General features: G+C 62.0%; 1 protein-coding gene across 1 annotated transcript; it reads left to right on the forward strand.

The window, feature by feature from the left end:
* SLC6A8 (solute carrier family 6 member 8) lies at positions 4,357-21,257 on the forward strand (the record flags this gene model as incomplete). The annotated part of the gene is given in 14 exon segments (NM_001177327.1): positions 4,357-4,373; positions 14,049-14,330; positions 15,684-15,815; positions 16,787-17,036; positions 17,418-17,550; positions 18,510-18,644; positions 18,730-18,833; positions 18,937-19,061; positions 19,656-19,768; positions 19,889-20,026; positions 20,106-20,208; positions 20,300-20,400; positions 20,485-20,655; positions 20,915-21,257. Coding segments are annotated over 13 exon segments (1,908 nt in total). The 3' UTR covers positions 21,056-21,257.

Raw genomic sequence — 21,582 nt, forward strand, 5'->3', positions numbered from 1 at the left:
TTCGATCCCTGGCCTTGCTCGGATCTAGCTAGCATTGCTGTGGCTGTGGTGTAGGCCGGCACTTCCCGTTCAGCCCCTAGCCTGGGAACGTCCGTACGCCGTAGGTGCGGTCCTAAGAAGCAAATAAATGAATAAGTATGCGTCCTCATGTCTAATCCACCAGCCGGAGGTCACAGGTCACAGCAAGAAATGTGCTCTGTGCTGTGGAGAAGCACCTGCGTGAGTAATAACAGAAGACAAGCCCTCGCTTCCAAAGTGAGCCTGTGGCTCAGAATCACACGTGGAAGCGCCGAAAGTGCTATCACAGTTTGGGGTTCTTTTGTGTTTGATTCTTTCTTTCTTTTTTTTTTTTTTTTTTTTTTTTTTGCTTTTTAGGGCCACACCCATGGCATACGAAAGGCTCCCAGGCTAGGGGTCGAATCAGAGCTATAGCTGGCAGCGTACACCACAGCCACAGGAACAGTGGATCCGAACCGCATCTGCGACCTACAGCACAGCTCATGGCAACACCAGATCTTTAACCCACTGAGGGAGGCCCGGGATCAAACCCGCATCCTCAGGGATCCTCGTTGGGTTCCGTAACTGCTGAGCCACGAAGAGAACTCCACAGTTTTTGTTTTAAATCAGTATTTACAATACACCAGAAATGACATCCATCAGGACTGGTTAAACATCTGTTGCAGTCTTGCAGAGGTCAGCTTGAAAACACACGTGAGTGCGTGGTGTGTGCATGTTCGGTGGCAGCGGAGAAAGACCTCTGCAAAATCCTTTCAGGGGACCCCTTACAGAAAAATTACCTCAAAGTGGTTCACGGACCTAGATGTAAAATGCCAACCTTCTAGAAAATACTGGAGAAAAATCTCTCTTAAACTTGGGCTTGGTGATGAATTTTTGGATGCAATATGAAAAGCCTGATCCTTGAAAGACAAAATGATAAATTGGACTGTACTAAAATGTGACATGTTTGCTCTATGGCCAACACTGTTGCTGAGAATGTGAGGACAAGCCATGGGCTGGGGGGAAAGCTCTGCAGAACATGGATCTGATCTGGGACCAGATGCGGCTCGGATCCAGTGTCGCCATGGCCGTGGCGTAGGCCACGATTCCACCCGTCGCCTGGGAATTTCCATGTGCCGAGGGTGCGGCTGTAAAAAAGAAAAAAAAAGAAAACAAGGATGCGGGACCACGACCTGCCTATGAGAACGGCCCACATCTGAAACACAAACTGTACCAGATGTTGTCACCACAACGTGGAGCCACAGGAATCCTCGCTGACTGCTGGAGGGAGTGCAACACGGTCCAGCACTTTGAAAAACAGTTTGGTGGTTGCTTTTCTTTTTTCCTTTTTTTAAATTAATTAATTATTATTTTTTTTTGGCACCTTGGCATATGGACTTCCCAGACCAGGGATCGGATCTGAGCCACAGTTGCAACCTACACCGCAGCAGCAATGCCAGATCCTTTAACCCTCTGTGCCAGGGCCAGGTATCAAACCCACGTCCTGGCACAGCAGAGATGCCACCGATCCTGCTGTGCCACAGCAGGAACTCCAGTTTGATGGTTTATTACAAAACTAAACATACTTTTACCATACAAACTGTACTCTGGCACTTTACCCAAAGGAGTTGAAAAATTAGGTCCACTGAAAAACCAGGACAGGAGTTCCCTGGTGGCGCAGCAGGTTAAGGATCCGGCATTGTCACTGCTGGGGCTCGGGTCGCTGCTGTGGTGTGGGTTCCATCCCTGGCCAGGGAACTTCCACATGCCATGGGCTCAGCCCAAAAGAACAAAGGAAAGAAAGAAAAACCAGTACCCGAATGTTCACGGCAGCTTTATTCATATAATGGAAAAAGTTAAAATCATTATCAAAAAAAAGAAACCAACTGTAAACCAGCTATGATGGAAAAGAAGAACAATCATCACAAAGAGGAAAAAAATCACTGGCAAAAGCTGGAAGCGACCAAGATACCCTTCACTAGGCGAATGGATCAGCACACCGTGGTCCCTCCAGCCCAGGAAGAGGAAAGCGCTGCGAGCCACCTCCAGCAAGGGATGCAGCTTAAATGCACATTGCTACGTAAAAGAAGCCAGCCTGAAAAAGGCTGCCTGCTGTATGATTCCATCTATACGACATGGCAGAAAAAGCAAAAGAATAGACACCGTAAATACTGCCAGGGTTTGAGAGAGGCGGGTGTGTGTGACCAGGGGAAGCCCAGGAGCTGTTCAGGGCCATGAAAACACGGTGCTGACGTCATGGTGGATACGTGACACTCTGCAGAGAACTGTGCAACGGAAAGAGGGAACCGGAACACAGCAACGTTTAAAATCCTCTTTGAGGAGGTTGGGGGAGCCCAGGAAGGCATGCAGAGTGTGACCCAAAGAATCTACATGTATCCAAAACGTAGACAACAGGTGCCCCCCTGCTGGGGAAGGAGGAAGGTGGGGAAGAGAGCTGCGCTTCGTCAAGTAAAACGGGAGGCTGAGGCCGGGAACCAGGGTTTTCCCTGGCTGGAGGGGAAGGTGCAGATAAGCAAGAGGAAGCGATGGAATAATCCGTTTCGGATTTCTATTTGTCCTGGACAAGTCGAGTTCCAAGTTACCTACCCTCTTTGTTGCAATTGGCATTTTAAGGAGAGGGCAAGACAGGGGCTCCCGGAGAAGATCGCAACGTCTGCATCTCAAAGGCATGAAGATAAGGATAACCGCAAGTTCCTTCTAGGCGGACGTTGCACCTTAAGGCCAGAAATGAAAACGTTTTTCCTCAGTACTTAGAAGCCTCTGCAGCTAAGTGGGAGAGGTTTGGGGAGTGATGAAAGGGTAGGGGGGCTTTGGCTGATTTCTGGAGCCGCACCTCCGATCCCATAAAGACTAGTCTCCCTTGGCGCCCTGAATTCCCATCTTGGTGATTTATTTATCGACGCCTCTGGGGACCCTCCTCGGGTTTAAGAGAGTCTCTAAGTATGGCCCTCAGCTGGGCCTTTGGTCTGAAGAGCTGGGCTGCAGCCTCACGTGGTCCCATTTCTAAAGGTGGCTGACACTTGTCGCTCTGCCAGGGCCCTTGGTGTCCAGACATCCGGCTTTACCCGAGAAACAACACGGTGGAGAGGAGACCCCTCTGGCCTGGGACTGAGGCAGCCTTCTCCCTAGGGCTCCAAGCTGGACAATTGTCTCCAATGTCCCTTCCCAACAAGGTGCAAGCGAAATATTTCCTAACAAGCAGCTGGTGGGGTGGGTGTGGGTGGGGGCGAATCCACCCTCGTGGTCACGCAGGACTGAGAGGGAGTTCCTGTTGTGGCTCAGCAGTAAGGAACCCGACTAGGATCCATGAGGATGTGGGTTTGAACCCTGACCTCGCTCCTTGGATTAAGGATCCGGTGTTGCCATGAGCTGGGGTGTAGGTCGCAGAAGCAGCTCAGATCCCGCGTGGCTGTGGCTGTGGCTGTGGTGGAGGCCGGCAGCTACAGCTCCGATTTGACTCCTAGCCTGGGGACCTCCACATGCTCTGGATGCAGACCTAAAAAGCGAAAAAAAACAATCATACAGGCCTGAGAGGACAAGCTGCAGGGAAATCAGTCAGCACAGAGTAGGCAGCCCTGTATCCAATAAGAAAAATAATTTCCCAGAGTTCCTGTCGTGGCGCACTGGTTAACGAATCCGACTAGGAACCATGAGGTTGTGGGTTCAATCCCTGGCCTCGCTCAATGTGTTAAGGATCCAGCATTGCCGTGAGCTGTGGTGTAGGTTCGCAGACGCGGCTCAGATCCCACATGACCACAGCTGTGGTGTAGGCTGGAGGCTACAACTCCGATGAGCCCCCTAGCCTGGGAACCTCCATATGCTGTGGGTGTGGCCCCAAAAAGACAAAAAAAAAAAAAAAAAAAAAAAAACAACTCCCAGAGTTCCCTGGTGGCTCAGCGGGTTAATGATCCAGCATTGTCACTGGTCGCTGCTGTGGCAGGAGTTCCATCCCTGGCCCAGGAACTTCCACATGTGTTGCTCTAGCCGAAAAGACAAAGAAAAGAGGGAGTTCCCATTGTGGCTCGGTGGAAACCAACCCGACTAGGAACCATGAGGACACGGGTTCGATCCCTGGCCTCACTCAGTGGGTTCAGGATCCGGCGTGGCTGTGAGCTGTGGTGTAGGTCGCAGATGCAGCTCGGATTCCACATTGCTGTGGCTGTGGTGTAGGCCGGTGGCTACGGCTCCAATTCCACCCCTAGCCTGGGAACCTCCGTATGCCACGGGCACAGCCCTAAAAAGCAAAAAAAAAAGGAAAAGAGAAGAGCCTGTCTACTGCTACTGTTAGGTTCGCCGAGGGAGGAAGGAGCGAGGCCTGGTTAAGGCATCCGAGGGGCGCAGCCTGAGCTCCAGGCAGTGGTGAGCTCATAAAGGCTGTGGCAGGAATGCCAGAGAAGGAGGAGGGAAGGCCTAGGAGGGGTAGGTGGGGCGGGGGAGGGGGTCGAGTCCCGTGACAGAGGGCACTGAGTCCTTGTGAAACTGACAGCATTAACGGCCTGAACCTATAGCCAGAACACAGATTGGGACTCGAACCCACGTGCCGGGACTCGAACCCAGCCTAAACCCAGGTTGGGACTTGAACCTACGGTCTTATTTTATTACTTTTTGGGGGTGTCTTTTTGTCTTTTTAGAGCCACACCCCGGCATATGGAGGTTCCCAGGCTAGGGGTCCAGTCAGAGCTGGAGCCGCCGGCCTACACCACAGCCACCGCAGCGTGGGATCCTTAACCCACTGAGTGAGGCCAGGGATCAAACCTGCAACCTCACGGTTCCCAGTCAAGTTGGTTAACCACTGAGCTACTCCGGGAACTCCTTAACCCACGGCTTTAAATGAGAATCACTCACCCTGTGTCTGGACTCACTGAGGTTCGGGTTTTTCATGTCTCCGTGAAGGAGGAATTCAGCAAGACACAAAGGGAGAGGCAAGAAATAGCTGTATTAGGATAGGACGCCTGTGAGAGATGCAAGCGGGCAGGCGCGGAAGCTCTGCCCCGAGGATCTGGGGGGGAGGTGGGGGGGTACAGTTTTATCCTCCAAGGGAGCCTCTTCCTTGCTGGGAGTAGCAGCCCCTCCTTGGTATCCGGTAAGCTGCGTGTTCAAATCCGCAGACGCTGCTCCTCAAACCCCGGCCCTTGGTCTGAATCTGAATGCAGGCCTCATCCCATTCCCCGCCCCCCCCCCACGACCAGAGGCAGTTCTCAGGGCTCCACTAAGGGTGCAAGCCTGCCTGGCGCTGATGGTTTTCTCGAGCAATTTGGTAGCTTTGCGGTGGTCTCCCACTGTCCCCTAAGTTTCCCTCTTTAAATATGGCCCTTTATCGGGACTTCTACGGGCACCTGCGCCTACTCCATCCCTATCACTTGTAGGCGGTTAATCTCTGCTCCGCATTCCGGGAAAAGGTGCAGACGGGGGCCTGGGCCGCTCCCGTGTCCCCCGCAGGGCTCCAAGGTCGACAGTCACATGGGGGTGGGGGCGGTCTCCATCCTCCTGGGACCCTGTGAAGGAGGAGGGAAGGCCTAGGAGGGTAGGTGGGGCGGGGGAGGGGGTCGAGTCCCGTGACAGAGGGCACTGAGTCCTTGTGAAACTGACAGCATTAACGGCCTGAACCTATAGCCAGAACACAGATTGGGACTCGAACCCACGTGCCGGGACTCGAACCCAGCCTAAACCCAGGTTGGGACTTGAACCTACGGTCTTATTTTATTACTTTTTGGGGGTGTCTTTTTGTCTTTTTAGAGCCACACCCCGGCATATGGAGGTTCCCAGGCTAGGGGTCCAGTCAGAGCTGGAGCCGCCGGCCTACACCACAGCCACCGCAGCGTGGGATCCTTAACCCACTCAGTGAGGCCAGGGATCAAACCTGCAACCGGCCACGTCAAGGGTTACCTGAGCTCCTTCGGAGAAGTGACTAGGTGTCCCTTGTGATCCAGGGAGGGTCCCGGGTGGAGGGTCCCACCAGTCTGCTGTCCCCTGGGCCACCACTGGCTTGTGAGCCCTGAGCCCCTTCGGGACTGGGGGACCGTCTCGCTTCCAGTGGCCCTCGCGTTTGCATCTCAGGCAGGGTCCTGGGGGACTTTTCCCACACAAGGGACATTTTTCTTTCCAGTGGCCCTCCTGGCTGCATTTAAAACAGATCCTTGCTCGGCAAGACATTGGCTCTGATCCAGCCTTCCTTCACTAGGAAGTTATTGTGCGTTTCGCTACTGTCCCTAAGTTCTAGTGTTGAATAGGCCACAGGTCAAGGCCATGAGCTGACTCATGGGGGTCTGGGGTCTCCAGCTGCCCAGATGAGGTGTTAGGGGCCGATGGTCTGGAACTGGCCCCCCTCAGAATCGGTGGAGGTGAGCTCCCGATTGTGCACCTGGGGAGGCGGGCTGACGCGGCGTCCTCTGAAACATGGGCTCCTGTGGGGGGAGAAGGCACTTTGAAGGGGTGTGAGCCAGGCATGGCCGGCAGGAGTTCTTCAGGCCTGGGTCTTGGAATAGGGTCCTGAGCATCTGGGCGTATGGGCTTTCTCCCCATTTATTCTCCCCTTACAAAGTAGGTCCAGCTGCAAGATGGTGTTGGAACCCAGTGACCCATTTTTGGGCCAGATCGCTTGGTCCCATAGTTTGTATTGGGGCCATGGAGCATTGCAAAAAACAAAAAACAAACCAAAAAAAACCTTTTTTCTAAAACCATCTGGTCGAAATTTTCCCCAGTGCACAGCGAGTATGCATCTAGTGATGAGTCTTGGGGAGGCTTTTTGGTCAGGATGTCGTGACAAGACAGGGGTCTGATGGATCCTGGCACAGACGGTAGATGTTTGTCCTGTGTTCTCCCAGTGCCCCTGACATGACACAAGTTAAGAAGGGCGTGTGCTGCCCGGGGCTGGAATGGGTGTACCCCCTTGGGGGAGCATAGCTGAGATACGCCCTGACTCCGGGGACTTGGCGGGAAAGGTGTTTAATTAAGCATGGAGACCTGGGCTTGTGGCCATCCAGCCGGGAGGGAGGGTCTGCTGGGCAAAGGCAACGGTGGGGTCCCTGAGGGCACCCGACATCTGTCTGTTCAGTGACCCCAAGGAGGCCCCTTGGCAGAGCAACATGAGCCAGTGGGAGAAGACAGAGTACTGGTGGGAGTACTGGAGTCCGAGGGCTAAGTCCTCCGGAGAGGGACGGAGAGGGATGGAGGGAGGGGCCCTGGGCCGAGTCAAGTAGTCGGATTCCCTTTATGCTGCTGACAAATAAACAGAGCCGGGGTGGGGCTGGAGGCCACGGGGCAGTGATAGTACCAGGCAAAGGCTCCCCCAGGGCATGGCTACCATTCACCGGAGGAAGAGGCAACACCTGACCCACTGGCAAGGCCGGCAAGGAGGCTCTAAGATCAATAGACAGCACAAGAATTCAGGCGAGAAGGTCAGAAAAGAAATCCAGGGAGTTCCCGCTATAGCTCAGCGGTGACGAATCGGACTAGGATCCAGGAGGACGCGGGTTTGATCCTTGGCCTCGCTCAGTGGCTTAAGGATCTGGCGTTGCCGTGAGCGGTGGTGTAGGGTACAGATGTGGCTTGAACCCGCGTTGCTGTGGCTGTGGCGGCTGATGGCATCTGAGAGCCTGCAAGGGAAGGGCCCACAAAGAATTTCCTCGAGATGGGACCCTTAACAGGAAGCAGAAATCCCGTCTCGGTGCCATGGTCAATGAGGGGGTGAAATAAGGAGTAAGTCTGAGTGGGACTGGGAAGGTGCACAGCTGTGACACTTGCTGGGGGGGAGGAAGCGCTCCCCTAACTTCTGCTCAAGGGTGCAATAAGAGCGCTTCGTGGAGTTCCCTGGTGGCTCAGCGTGTTAAGGATCTGGTATTGTCACTGCTGTGCTTGGGGTTCGATCCCTAGCCCAGGAACTACTGCATGCTATGGACATGGCCAAAAAAAAAAAAAAAAAAAAAAAAAAAAAAAAAAAAAAAGCACTTGGGAAGGAACAGGCTGCAAATCTAGAGACTTACCGAGTCCTCCAGTTTGGGCTCCGGGAACGGGACCAAGACCGAGAGCATCAGAAGGAAACTCACCCGGTCAAGTCAGCAATTATTTGCCATGGTCTTAATTTGGATGTCTGGGTGGTCGTCTCAGTGGCTTGTCTCGAGTCCAAAGAATAGGATGGGTGAATGAGAAAGATCGAAGATCGGGGAGAGAAAAGCCTTGGACAGGGATCAGACCTGAGCCACAGGCTCAACTGCAGCAACACCAGATCCTTAACCCACTGTGCGGGGCCGGGGATTGAACCTGTGTCCCAGGGCCCCAGAGATACCACCGAGCCTGTTGCGCCACGGCGGGAACGCCTCCGTGGGCTTCTTCATGGCCACAGAACTGGTCCCTGCCAGATCCCGCAGCCAGTGTTAGCTGCCACCTAAGGGGCTGTTTGAATCTAGTGGCTTGGGAGTCCCAGCCATCCCCCTGCAGAGGGGAGTCATAGCCCAGTAGGCAGGTCGAGTCTGCTCTTCATGGTCACCCGAAAAGCCGTTGCAGGAAAATGAGGCTCAGGAGGATGCTCATGTCCTGGGCTGGGTCGCCAAGGGCGGGGACTTGGCTTTTCCAAGGAAAGAATTCGAGAGTGAGGTGCGGGCAGGTTGACCGAGAGATGCGTTCCACGGGCAGAACGCAGCCCGTCTCGCAGGGTAAGAGCGGCCCCGAAACGTGGGGTGGTTGTCTGGGGGCGTGTTTGGCCGCACCCGTGACACGTGGAAGTTCCCAGGCCAGGGATGAACCCACACCACAGCAGCGATCCCAGCCGCTGCAGTGAGAAGCCTGGACCCCTAACCCACTGCACCACCAGGGACCTCTGGGTGGGTAGTTTTTTCTGGGCTGGGTAATTTCAGAGGTTAACAAGTGGGAGGATTATTCCAACTATGTTGAAGAAGGGTGGAGATTTCCAAGAATTGAGCCATCACCCACTTTTGGGCCTTTTGTGGTCAGCTTTGGAACCGTCCCGGGGCCTGTGGGCGTGGCATTTAGCTCTTGTATTACAATAAGCATCTCGCGAGGCCCGAGGCCCACTGGAAGTCCAGCCTTCCACCACCTTGGGCCCAATGGTTCTCACCAGTTTGCGTCGTCGCCTGTTTTTCTCAAGGGCTGGATCATTCCTTAAGGGTTGTGCCCTGCCCCCTGCCCCCCACCCCGTCTCAGGAGCAGAACCACGCTCAAGCCTGGGCCCCGCCCAGAGATTCTGTTCCCAAGAGGACAGGATGGAAAGGGGGAAGATTAATTTCAAAGTGACAAGGTCGACGTGGACCATGGCAGACACGTGGAAAGCGTGGCGTCTCAATAACCATCGCCCCGGTCTCCTCACGACAGAAGCACCAGAAAAACCCCGAGGGACCCTCCAGGACCCCCTCCAGGTCCTGAAAAACGGGGAGGATCTGAGAGGGCAGTCCCAGCCCAGAGGAGCCCAGGAAAGCCTGACACCCACGCAGTGTGGGATCCTGGCTAAAGATCTGGGGTTGCCGTGAGCTGTGGTGTAGGTCACAGATGGGGCTCGGGTCTGGCGTTGCGGTGGCTCTGGCGAAGACTGGCAGCTGTAGCTTCGACTGGACCCCTAGCCTGGGAACTTCCATACGCCACGGGTACGGCCCTAAAAAGCAAAAAGCAAAAAAAAAAAAAAGATGTCAGGGGCAAGCCACAGAAAACTGAATAAGACTCTGGACTTTCGTTGGTGACAATGTCTAATAGTGGTTGATTATTGTAACAATGGGGAGTGTGGGAACTCTCACTGCTGTCTCTTCCATTTGTCTGTGTATCTAAAGCTATTCTGATATAAAAAATTTGTTTAAAACATAACAAGGGGGAGTTCCCGTCATGGCGCAGTGGAAACCAATCCAACTAGGATCCATGAGGATGCAGGTTTGATCCCTGGCCTCGCTCAGTGGTTTAAGGATCTGGCGTGGCCGTGAGCTGTGGTGTAGGTCGCAGATGCGGCTCGGATCCCGCATTGGGGTGGCTGTGGTATGGGCCGGCAGCGGTAGATCTGATTCGACCCCTAGCCTGGAAACCTCCATATGCTGCGGGTGTGGCCCTCAACAGCCAAATAAAGAAATAAATATTTTAAAAAATACAGCATAACTCGAGGGGAGTTCCCGTTGTGGCTCAGTCAGTGGTAATATAAACTCGACTAGTATCCATGAGGAGGCAGGTTCGATCCCTGGCTTCGCTCACAGGGTTAAAGACCCCTAACCTGGGAACTTTCAAATGCCGCCGGCTGCAGCCCTCAAAAGACAAAAACAAACCAAAAAATCCTAACAACGAATTTAAACAGTCCTGCTGCGGGGGTCAGTCAGTGTGGATGAGCACAGCTGGTGGGCAAGCTGGGCGGCCTCGGTGGCTCCTCCTCCTCCTCCTCCGCAGGCCCCGGGCCCCTCAGGTTGCCCTGCCTGCAGCCCTTCTCCCCTCCCAGTGGCTGGAAGCACAAAGCCCATCAAGGTGGACTCCAGCCCTCCCTTTGTTCCCAGCTCATTCCAACTGCAAAGCTCCCTGGGCCCTCCCCACCCTGCCCCACACCCTCCGCAGCCATAAGGTCCTCTTGGCGTGACCCGTCTCCCCAGGGCGGGGTGACCTCCCACCCAGGCCACTCCGAAGTCCAAGGCCGCTCGAGACGCAGTGGGCGCCGCAGCCCCAGCGGCTGCAGGCCCTGGGTCCGAATCCCATCCCCGGTTCCCAGGCCTCCCTGGACAATGGGAGGCGTGTGGCTCGCCCTCCCCGCCCCTGCCCTTCCAGCTCCCCCTCCCCCGTCCCCTTCCTCCTCAGCTCCCGCTCCAGCCCCCGCCTAACCAGGCTTCTCAGCCCCTCTTGCACGTGCCTGGGAACCAGGCTCCTCGCAGGGCCGTCAGTACCAGGACCCGGCCTCCCGGCCTCCAGGCCCTGAGCCCCAGCAGCTGCGAAGACGCCTTGGCAAAGCCCTGAGCACCCGCCGAGGGCTGGAAGCCCCCTGCCTTCCTTTGTTCGCTCAGGCCACTCGGGTCGACCAAGCAGAGGCCAGCTCCCATGTGGGCAGAGTAACTGCCTGCCTGATCGTCCTGGCCAGAGGCGAGGAGGGGCCGTGAACTTCGTGCATCTCCGGAGCCCAGCTGGCCCCGGCTGGACACAGGAGGCTGTGCGGGTGCGCACAGGGGTCAAGGGCTCCCAAGCCTCCCTCCTTAGCCTCCGGGGATGGGGCGGGGGCAGCCAAGCCGCGTCCCACAGGATCAAAGGGAGGTGGGCCAACAAGAGCCACGCAGTGGGGCAAGGACAGTGGGGCCAGGCGCAGGGAGGGCAGCTGGGGAGCCCGCGGGCCAGCTTGTGCCCAACCTAGCACACCTCGGAGCCAAGAGCAGCGGGGGAGGGACTGGCCAGATTTGCGCTGCTGAGAAAAGCCTTCGGGGCACAGGCCACAAGGAGGAGGCCACTGTGGGGTCCAGGAAGGCTGGGAGTGGGGGTGGTGGGGTCATTATCCACTTGGGGGAAGACTGGAGGCGGGGAGGGAGCCAGGGTGTGGCCCCGTGAGTCTGGCCTGGGGGCCTCTCGCACCCCCCAGACGCAGAGGCCCCTGCTCCCAGTGTCTGGCGGCGGCGGCCCCTCCAGCCCAGGCACCTCCCTCCCAGCAGCCTGTGACCCCACAGAGACAATGGCAGCCGCAGGTGGCAGCCCCCTCTAGGTCCTGCCACTGGCCTTGGAACAGGTCCCCTCCCCTCCCTGCCCTCCTTCGCAGGCCCCCTCTGCCTTGCAGGATTCACCCTGGGCGCGCCTCCGAACGTGCTGTCAGCCGCATCCCTCTCCGGACCCTGCCTTCTCTCCTCACTAGGATCTCACATTCTGGAAAGAGGCTCCCGCCCGGCCTCATCCCCACGGCCCCAAGAGCGTCTCCTGGCGCTGTCCGCCTCTGCTCGAGGCGCCACCAAAGCAGCCCCCACCCAGCTCCTCGTCCTCTCTTTGCAGGCGTCGCCCCTCGCCTGCCAGCGCCCCTGCCCCTTCTCCGCCGCCGGATCCTCTTTCCTCTCTCCACCGCGCACTGGGGGCGCCTGAGTTTCGCCGGCCTGGCCCCCTCCCCCTCGGTCCCCCGCTCTGCGGGCGGCCCGCTTCCCGGGGCCGTCTCTGGGTCACATACTCCTCAATCGTCTCTTTGTCTCTCAACCAGCTTTGCTCTTAGGCTGGGCCAGAGAAGGCTCAAGATAGGGTCTTCCCATGGGCAGTGGGACCCCGCCACCTCGAGGGTCCGTGAAGTTCTCGCCCAGGCCCCTCCTCCAGCAAGCCTGGGTGGAGAGGCTGCCCCTCCCTCACCTAGCAGGCTCGAGCTGGCTCGGGCCGGAACTGCTTTTCTTCCTAAAGCCACCGGCTGGCTGAGGGTTTAGCTTAACGGGATGAGCCATCTGGGGACTGCAGCGTGGGACTGGGGGCAGGGGTGGGCACACCTCACGGCTCCCGCCGGGACAATGACCCTCTCCTTCCCCATCCTACGGCTGGCCTTGGCCCTGGAAAATTCCACACCGGCTGCTCCGCTGCTGATGGGGAAGCAGCCGAACAACCTTGCTCTTGCTGGGGAGGCCCTCAGGTCCCTGGGGAGGGACAAGGGCAGGGGGGGGAGGGGGGGGCTCCCAGCTGAGGCCTTTGGGGGAGGGTCTGTGCTCCCACCAGGCACCAGGGGGCAGCCTTGCCCTACTCCTGCCGGAGTCTCCTCCAGGTCGGGCAGGGGCGATGGGCGGCAGGGGTCCCTACCGCCCTCCACTTGGGTGCGGAAGCGTAGCCTGGTCCCTCAGCCAGGCAGGCTGCCCTCCGCCTGCTTGGGAGACCTGTCACTGCGGGCGCTGAGACCCTGACCTCCAGCTACCAGGGCTGTGTCCCTCGGGGAGCGCCGAATGAATGGCAGGAGACGGGCTCTCGGCAAAGCCCCGCAGCACACCTGGGCGCAGCCCCGCCCCCGCGAGCCCAGCCTTTCCGGGCTCGAGCCCTTCCGGAGACCCAAGCACCGGCACTCCCTCTGGAGCAGGGGGGCCGGGAAGCCGTGGGCCTTGGGCCCCAACGGTGACCTGGCCCGCAGCTGGGAGTCAGAGAAGGGCCAGAGATCGCCCAGGCTCCACGGAGGAGGAGGCGGGGGCAAGAATGCCGATAAGGCGGCGGGGGCAGTGGCCGGCCTGGAACGCGGAGGGGCGGGCAGGAGGGTCGCCGCGGGCCGGGGCGGGCCCAGGTGAATCTGGGGTCAGGGGCGGCTCGGCCCCTGGAGAGGAGGTGCTGGCCGGCGCCCCAGGTAACAGCCAGCCAGCTTCCCGCTGGAACGGCGTCTCCTCCTCGGGAGGAGGGCGGGAGGAGGTGGGCGGAGTGACGGGGAGGGCGGGCGGGAGGGAGGGACGGAGGAGGGGGAGGGGGACCAGCCCGGTCGTGGGGGTGGGGCGACAGTGACATCATCCCGGAGTCGGTTCTTAAGCGGCAGCCGGTCGGCTCGGGGAGGAGAGGCACGATCGGAGCGCAGTGGTGAGTCGCTGAGCCCGCTGCGGCCCCGAGAGCGGCTGGAGCCGCCGCCGCCGGGAAGGAGGGGCGAGCGCGCCCAGGCCGCCGCCGCCGCCGCCGGAGCCGCGGGAGCCGCGGGAGCCGCGGGAGCCGCGGGCGAGCCAGGCAGCCGCTCGGGCCCGGGCCGGGGCGGGGGGCGCGGGCCGCAGGCCCCTGCTCCGGCCGCCGCTTGCAGACAGTGGGCTCCGGATGCCGCCCGCGCCCCGCTAGGCTGAGCCTCGAGCCGGCCGAGCCGCCGCCGCCGCCGCCGCCGCGGGAGCTGCGGGCAGGAGCCTCGGGAGCCGCCGCCGCCGCTCGGCCGGGCCCCGCCGCCGCCCGCGCGCCCCCGGGCCCCCGACACACATGAGATTCTTCAGGCTCACTTTCAAGTGCTTCGTGGACTGCTTCTGACCGCGCCGCCCTCGCCGTCCCGCACCCCGCCCGCCGCCCGCCCGCCGCCCCGACCCTCGGCCCGGCCGCCCCCGGCCCCCGGCGGGCCCGCACCTTCGGGGCCCCCCCCCTGTGCCGCCGGCGCCCCCGCCGCCCCCGCCCGCCCGCCCGCACCATGGCGAAGAAGAGCGCCGAGAACGGCATCTACAGCGTGTCCGGCGACGAGAAGAAGGGCCCCCTGATCGTGCCCGGGCCCGACGGGGCCCCGACCAAGGGCGACGGCCCCGCGGGCCTGGGGGCTCCCGGAGGCCGCCTGGCCGTGCCGCCGCGCGAGACCTGGACGCGCCAGATGGACTTCATCATGTCGTGCGTGGGCTTCGCGGTGGGCCTGGGCAACGTGTGGCGCTTCCCCTACCTGTGCTACAAGAACGGCGGAGGTGAGCGCCAGGGCCCCTCCCCCGCCCGCCGCCCGCCGCCCGCCTCGCCGGGGCGCCCGGGCGAAGTCCAAGGGGTGGGGAGGTCCCCCCGGCCGGCCGGCCACCGGGGGCCGCCCCTCGCCGGTCCTCGCCGCTCCCCGGCTCGGTGGCCCAGCCGGGCGGCCTCCACCCCCCTGGCCGGTCATGTGCCTGGCAGCGTGGGGGGGGAGGGGGCCGGCCAGCGCCGCCGAGCCGCCCCCCCAGACTCCGGCCCTCGCCGGCCCCGAAGTGATTGGCCGCGGAGGTGGCAAGGCGAGGCCTCCCCCCCGGGCGGGGGGCGGGAGGTGGGGGTGGGGGGGGCTCCCAGAGGTGAGGAGCCCTGGCTGCCCCCGCCGGTCGGGCACACAAGTGGCACATTGTGTGGGCCCCCCACGTGTGCACACACGGACACACACACACACAATGGGCCACTCTGTCCCTCCCCTCGCTTTCCCCTCCCTCCCCTTCCCTCCCTTCCCTCCACTCTTCCCCGGTCTCCCCTCCCTCCCCTCCCCTCCCCTCCCCTCCCTCCCCTCTAGCCAGGGCCTGGAACACTGGGTGCCTGAGCCAGGCTTGGGAAGCCTGCAGCCTGGGCCGCCTGGCGCCGCTGCTGGACACACTGCATGCGCGCCCCATGCCCGCGCGCCCCAGCCCCGCTTAGCAACAGCGATGGGCACGCGTGTGTCCTGTGACTGCGGAGCGGCACCAGGGTTGGTGGGAAGCCGCGGTGACCAGGTGATGGCTGGGAAACTGAGGCCCAGAGCAGAGGCCTTTGCCCAAGGTCACCCTAGGATGCTGAGACCAGAAGCTGAGCAAGCGGCAGCCAAGCCCAGCCGCTGAGTTGCGGGGAGTGCTAAGCCAGGGGCTGGAGAGGAGGGTGCAGTGGGCAGCGGGCTTTGGCGCCCAGCTCCCTCTCCTCGGCCCCCCCCCCCGCCTCACACCCCCAGCCGGCCTGAGCGCCTGCCTCAGCAGACACCTGTGCCCGTACCCTCGCAGTTCCTTCCTCAGATGACTTGTGTCCATAAGTGCCCCTTGGTTAGGTCACCCTGGGTGACTCGGGGCAGAAGCCTTGCAGGGGACCCCCAGCCCAGGAAGGAGGGCTTTAAGGGCCCCGGGGGTTGCCATCGCTCCCCACCCCACCCCAGTCAGTGGCCACCACACGCTCTGACTCCAACTCAGTGGGAGGGCATGATGGGGCCCTGAAGCTGAGGCTCCGCCTGCCTCCCGTGGCTTCCGAAAGCTGGCCTGGCCTGTGCAGCCTGGCCGGGAGGGAGCTCGGCTCAAGTCCCCTCCTGGCTAAGGCGTCAAGCACCCACCTCGCGCTTCCTCCCCCAGGTGTGTTCCTCATTCCCTACATCCTGATCGCCCTGGTTGGAGGGATCCCCATTTTCTTCTTGGAGATCTCGCTGGGCCAGTTCATGAAGGCCGGCAGCATCAACGTCTGGAACATCTGCCCCCTGTTCAAAGGTGAGCAGCCCCGGACGGCCCCGCTCCCTTTCCCACTGCTGGGGCAAAGCTGGTGCCAGCCTGAGCACCAGGCCTGGGAATGCCCCCCCAAGCCTTGGGGGCGAGGCTGGAAGACTGCAGACCGCCCGCCCGCCCGCCTGCCCGCCTGCCTGCGGCCTTGGGGGGGTGGAGACTAGAGTGGGGGATGGGCCGGGGTGAGAACGCCGGCTCAGGCCAGGCCCTGCCGAGCGCACGGGCTCCCTGGGGCTGAAGGGAGAAGCCTGAGGGTCAGCCGCAGGAGCTTGGATGGGAGCCAGCGAAGTCCAGGGTCTGAAGGGAAGGACGGATGGCAAAGGTTAGCTCCGAGCCCCTGCTGTGTGGGGGCAGCGTTCCCGCGTCATCTCCAGGCCCAAGGAGGTAGGTCCTGTTAGCATCCTTGAGGAGGCTGGGGCACAGAGGGTGCCGTGAGTGGCCCGGGTTGCCCGCTGAGAGGGTGACTGTCTCCCACACCACACCCCAGGTCCCCAGAAAACCCCCAGCTGCTGAGTACTGGAGGCCGCTGGGGGGGCAGGTGGAGGCTTGGCCTTCCTTCAACCATCATGGTGGCAGTGGGACCCGAGAGAAGGGGACAGGTGTGTGCAGCTAGGGAAGCAAGAGGCGTGACTCTTACGGGGCAGGATGTGGGGGCTCTGCCTTGGGGCTTGGAGGACTCAGGAGGCGAAGCATGCAGGACGGGCGAGGAGCAGGGGCTGGTTTTTGGCGCCAGACCGTTGGGTGAAGCCTAGGGTTGGGGCCCTTGCACCAGGGAGCGTCCAGAGGGCCTCGGAGAGGTCTCTGGAGCACGTCTGAGGAGGATCTGGCTGGCGGGGGGGGTGCGGGGAACAGGCCGTTGGGGCCAGGCGGGGATCCCGCAGCGCATGGTGCGGTGGGGCGGGGGGGGGGGGCGGCGGAGGGGGGGAGCTGGAGCGCCTACTCGACCCCGTCCTCCCCAGGCCTGGGCTACGCCTCCATGGTCATCGTCTTCTACTGCAACACCTACTACATCATGGTGCTGGCCTGGGGCTTCTACTACCTGGTGAAGTCCTTCACCACCACGCTGCCCTGGGCCACGTGTGGCCATACCTGGAACACTCCCGACTGTGTGGAGATCTTCCGCCACGAAGACTGTGCCAATGCCAGCCTGGCCAACCTCACATGTGACCAGCTTGCTGACCGCCGGTCCCCTGTCATCGAGTTCTGGGAGTGAGTCAGGCGCTTCTGGGCCAGGCCCGGCCCGCCCCGCGGGTCTCCCACACGGCTGCGTGTGCGCGTGCGCGCGTGTGTGCGTGCATGTGTGCACGTGCCAGGGCCCAGCCCTGGGGGTGAGGCCGGCGATGCGGAGCCGGCTGTGTCTGCCAGCCTGGGCGGGTGGGGGGGTGGTTGGCCGCTGCCGGTGGTGACGCAGGCCGGGGCCAGCAGGGGTCCTGGGCTCCAGGCTCACGAACGACCACCCTGCGGGCAGGGGCCTGGCCGGCTAGGTGCCCCCCAGGGGACCTGCTGGACCCAAGGGCTGCGGGGCGGGGGCACCCCCGGGACCCTCCCAGCCTCTGCCGACGCCGACCTCACGGGCTCGCCCTCCCCCAGGAACAAAGTCTTGCGGCTCTCCGGGGGGCTCGAGGTGCCAGGGGCCCTCAACTGGGAGGTGACCCTGTGTCTGCTGGCCTGCTGGGTGCTGGTCTACTTCTGTGTCTGGAAGGGGGTCAAGTCAACAGGAAAGGTACGGCGGGGGCAGGTCACAGCAGGGCTGGGGGGCAGCGTTGCCTGGGGGTGGGGTGTCTGCCAGGAACGACTGTTGCAGCAGGAGGTGACTGGCCCCCGGCCAAAGCCCAGGAGGGAGCAGGGCCTTCTATCCCAGCCTCTCCATCCCCACCTCATGGCTGGATAGTCTGCCCCACCCTCCAAATTAGGCTGGCGCCTTCCCCCCCTAGAGGGAGGAGGGGGCGAGGCCGGACTGCTTCCTCCCCCCGCCCCCCCCACCCCAGCCTGGGTGGGGCCTCCCTGTCCCGCCTTTCCGCCCTCCTCTCCTCTGAGTCTATTCTGTTGCTGGTCTTGGAAGACCGGGTCTGTACCCGGCTCTCACCTGCCTGTGTGGCCTGGGGGACCCAGCGGGGAGGCTGGACACATGCCTCCCTCGGGGGCTCCCTGACAGGTTGGGGAGGCAATGAGAGAGACCCTTGATAGACAGTGTGCCGGGGGCCATGCGGGCCGGCCAGGGCTCTAGAGGGTGGGCTCGTTCCCAGCGAGGTCCCCGGAGCAGCAGCGGTGGCTGAGCTGGTGCCCTGCTGGGCCTGGAGGGAGGCCTTGGCTGCGGTCTCACTTCTGTCCCCGGCCGAGGATGAGCTGGAGTCAGGGGCCCGGGAGGCACGTGCAGCACCGACTGCTGCCCCACTCCCGCCGGGGGAGGGCCCTGACCCTCCCCACCTCTGCGGCCGACGACCTGTGCTTGCTGCCCGGGGGTGGGGGGTGGGGGGGTGGCTGCCGGTGCCCCAGCCGAGCACCCAGCTTCTTGTGGGAGGAGCCGCGGCTCTGAGCAGAAGAGGGGGCTGCTGGCTGGCCTGCCTCCTTGTCTCCGAACGCACCGTGGGGGACCGGGGCCTTCCCAGCAGTCCCGCTCCGGCTGGGGGCAGGCGGGAGGTGGGTGCGGCGGGGCCCCTCTGAGCAGCCCGGCTCCCCCAGATCGTGTATTTCACCGCTACATTCCCCTACGTGGTCCTCGTCGTACTGCTGGTGCGTGGAGTGCTGCTGCCCGGCGCCTTGGACGGCATCATCTACTATCTCAAGCCCGACTGGTCGAAGCTGGCGTCCCCTCAGGTGAGGTGGGGGGGGGGGCCCGGCGGGGGCAGGCCGCCCGGCGGGGGCAGGGCTCCTCAACGACGCTCTTCCGGCCCGGCTGCAGGTGTGGATAGATGCCGGCACCCAGATTTTCTTTTCTTACGCCATTGGCCTGGGGGCCCTCACGGCCCTGGGCAGCTACAACCGCTTCAACAACAACTGCTACAAGTAGGTACCACTGTCCCGCCCCCCCTGCCCTGCGCTGCGCTGCCCTGCCCGCCTGTGGGCAGCAGGCAGCCTGAGCAACCCGCACGGCCCCCTCTGCTCCCAGGGATGCCATCATCCTCGCGCTCATCAACAGCGGGACCAGCTTCTTTGCTGGCTTCGTGGTCTTCTCCATCCTGGGCTTCATGGCCACAGAGCAGGGCGTGCACATCTCCAAGGTGGCCGAGTCAGGTAAAGACCTCCGAGCCGCAGCCCGGCCTCGAGCAGCTGCTGCCCGACGTACCGTGTACACAAACACCACTCGAGGAGAGGAATGAGAACTCAAACTCAATTTGTCACATCACTCTGGGCCAGAAGTGGGCCTGGCTAAGCAGCTGTGAGGCACAGCTGTTCCGCCCGCTCAGGGCTGGAGCCCTGGGGGCTGGGCCACGTGGAGCCTTGGGGCCCCCGTCCGTCTGTATCCAGGGGTCCCCGGCTATAGCCTCACCCGCCAGAGTGTCGCACGGGGACAGGAGGGCCTCTGCGAGGTCAGTGGTGACCTGTGACCACAATAGCTGCTGGCACCCAGGGCCGGAAGGCTGAGCCAGACACCCCATTCTTAGGGGTGGAAGTCTACCAGGGGCCTGCGGGAACCTTCCATCCAGCCCGCGGTGTGGCACAGGGACTTGCGTGGCCCGGCAGCCCCCTGATGCCAGTGGGAAGGTCCTTGGCCACAGGGTGCCCTGCTGGCGTCCACGCCTCGGGTACCGTGGGGCAGGTGGGGAGTGGGGGCTGGGATGTGGCTGGGGAGCTACAGGTGTCCACATCCTGCCCCTTCCCCCCCAGGGCCTGGTCTGGCTTTCATCGCCTACCCCAGGGCTGTCACACTGATGCCTGTGGCCCCGCTCTGGGCTGCCCTGTTCTTCTTCATGCTGCTGCTGCTCGGCCTCGACAGCCAGGTTTGCGAGGGGACAGGACAGGGGGTGCCGGGCGCTGGGGGGCGCTGGGCGGCGGGAGGGTGGGAGGCGAGGGGTGGGGGTGGGGGGCGCGGGGGCACAGCCTGAGCGGCCTGGCCACAGTTCGTAGGTGTGGAAGGCTTCATCACCGGCCTGCTGGACCTCCTCCCGGCCTCCTACTACTTCCGTTTCCAGAGGGAGGTCTCCGTGGCCCTCTGCTGCGCCCTCTGCTTTGTCATCGACCTCTCCATGGTGACCGATGTGAGTAGGGGTGCGCCGAGGGTTGCCCCTGGCCTCAGGCTGCCGACGGCCACCTTCCCTGACCTGGCTCCGTCCCCAGGGTGGGATGTATGTCTTCCAGCTGTTCGACTACTACTCGGCCAGCGGCACGACCCTGCTCTGGCAGGCCTTCTGGGAGTGCGTGGTGGTCGCCTGGGTGTACGGTAGGTCTGGGCCAAGGGGCGAGCCAGGGGCGCAGCACAGCCCAGGGGTGCTGGGTCTCCAGCTCCGGTCCTCTCGGCTCCCGTCCCCCAGGGGCCGACCGCTTCATGGACGACGTGGCCTGCATGATCGGGTACCGACCCTGCCCCTGGATGAAATGGTGCTGGTCTTTCTTCACCCCGCTGGTGTGCATGGTAAGGGTCCGGGGAGGCCAGGCAAGGGGCACCAAGGGCCCGTGGCGGCTGCTGCCAGCTGACCGCAAGGCTCCTCCCTCGCAGGGCATCTTCATCTTCAACGTCGTGTACTACGAGCCGCTCGTCTACAACAACACCTACGTGTACCCGTGGTGGGGCGAAGCCGTGGGCTGGGGCTTCGCGCTCTCCTCCATGCTGTGTGTGCCCCTCCACCTCCTGGGCTGCCTCCTCAGGGCCAAGGGGACCGTGGCTGAGGTCAGCTCCCATGCCTCCTGTCCCCTGCTGTGGGGTCCAGACTGATCTCCGGAGTCCAGGACAGACCATTGTGCCCGGGGGTCGATGGAAGGAAGGGTGGCCCTCGGGTGGCAGGGGGAGAGAGCTGTCCCTAGCCGCCCCGTTTCCCTCGTGCAGGGGCCTGGTCAGTGTCCCGGGAGGGGGGCAGGTTCTGCGTTGGCGGCGGGAAGGACTCGCAGGTGCCCCTCCCGGGGACTCAATGTGTCCCTCTCTCCTGCAGCGCTGGCAGCACCTGACGCAGCCTATCTGGGGCCTCCACCACTTGGAATACAGAGCTCAGGACTCGGATGTCAGGGGCCTGACCACCCTGACCCCAGTGTCCGAGAGCAGCAAGGTGGTGGTGGTGGAGAGCGTCATGTGACAGGCACCCCGGCTCACATCACCAGCTCACCCTCTTGTAGCCATAGCAGCCCCTGCTTCAGCCCCCCCACCCCTCCAGGGGGCTTGCCTTTCCCTGACACGGGGTCTGCCTGGGGTGGGGGGAGGGGAGGAAGCACCAGAGTGCTTATAACTAAAATAACTTTTTCCATTTTTAATAAAACGCCAAAAATATCACAACCCACCAAAAATAGATGCCTCCCCCACCGCCCTTAACCAAGCTGGTGCGCACAGCTTCCCAGGCCCTGGCGCCCGCCCTCTAGTGCCTGCTATGGTCACGTCTCACCAGACCCCACTGCGCCCTGCCCCCCTCTCTAGGCTCTGCCCAGTGCCACCCTTGGGTGGCCCCTCACCCCAGAGGCAGCAGTGACAGCTTGGGACAGGAGGACCGGAGAGTGGAGGGGGAAGGCGAGGGAGGGCAGCAGAGCCAAGGCTAGTATTTCTCCCCGTCCCTACTCTAGAAGCTTAGAGAGCCAGCCAGCAATGGAGCCTTCTGGTTCCTGCGCCAAT

The sequence above is a fragment of the Sus scrofa genome, chromosome X (assembly GCF_000003025.6).
Source record: "Sus scrofa isolate TJ Tabasco breed Duroc chromosome X, Sscrofa11.1, whole genome shotgun sequence".
Classification (NCBI taxonomy): Eukaryota; Metazoa; Chordata; class Mammalia; order Artiodactyla; family Suidae; genus Sus; species Sus scrofa.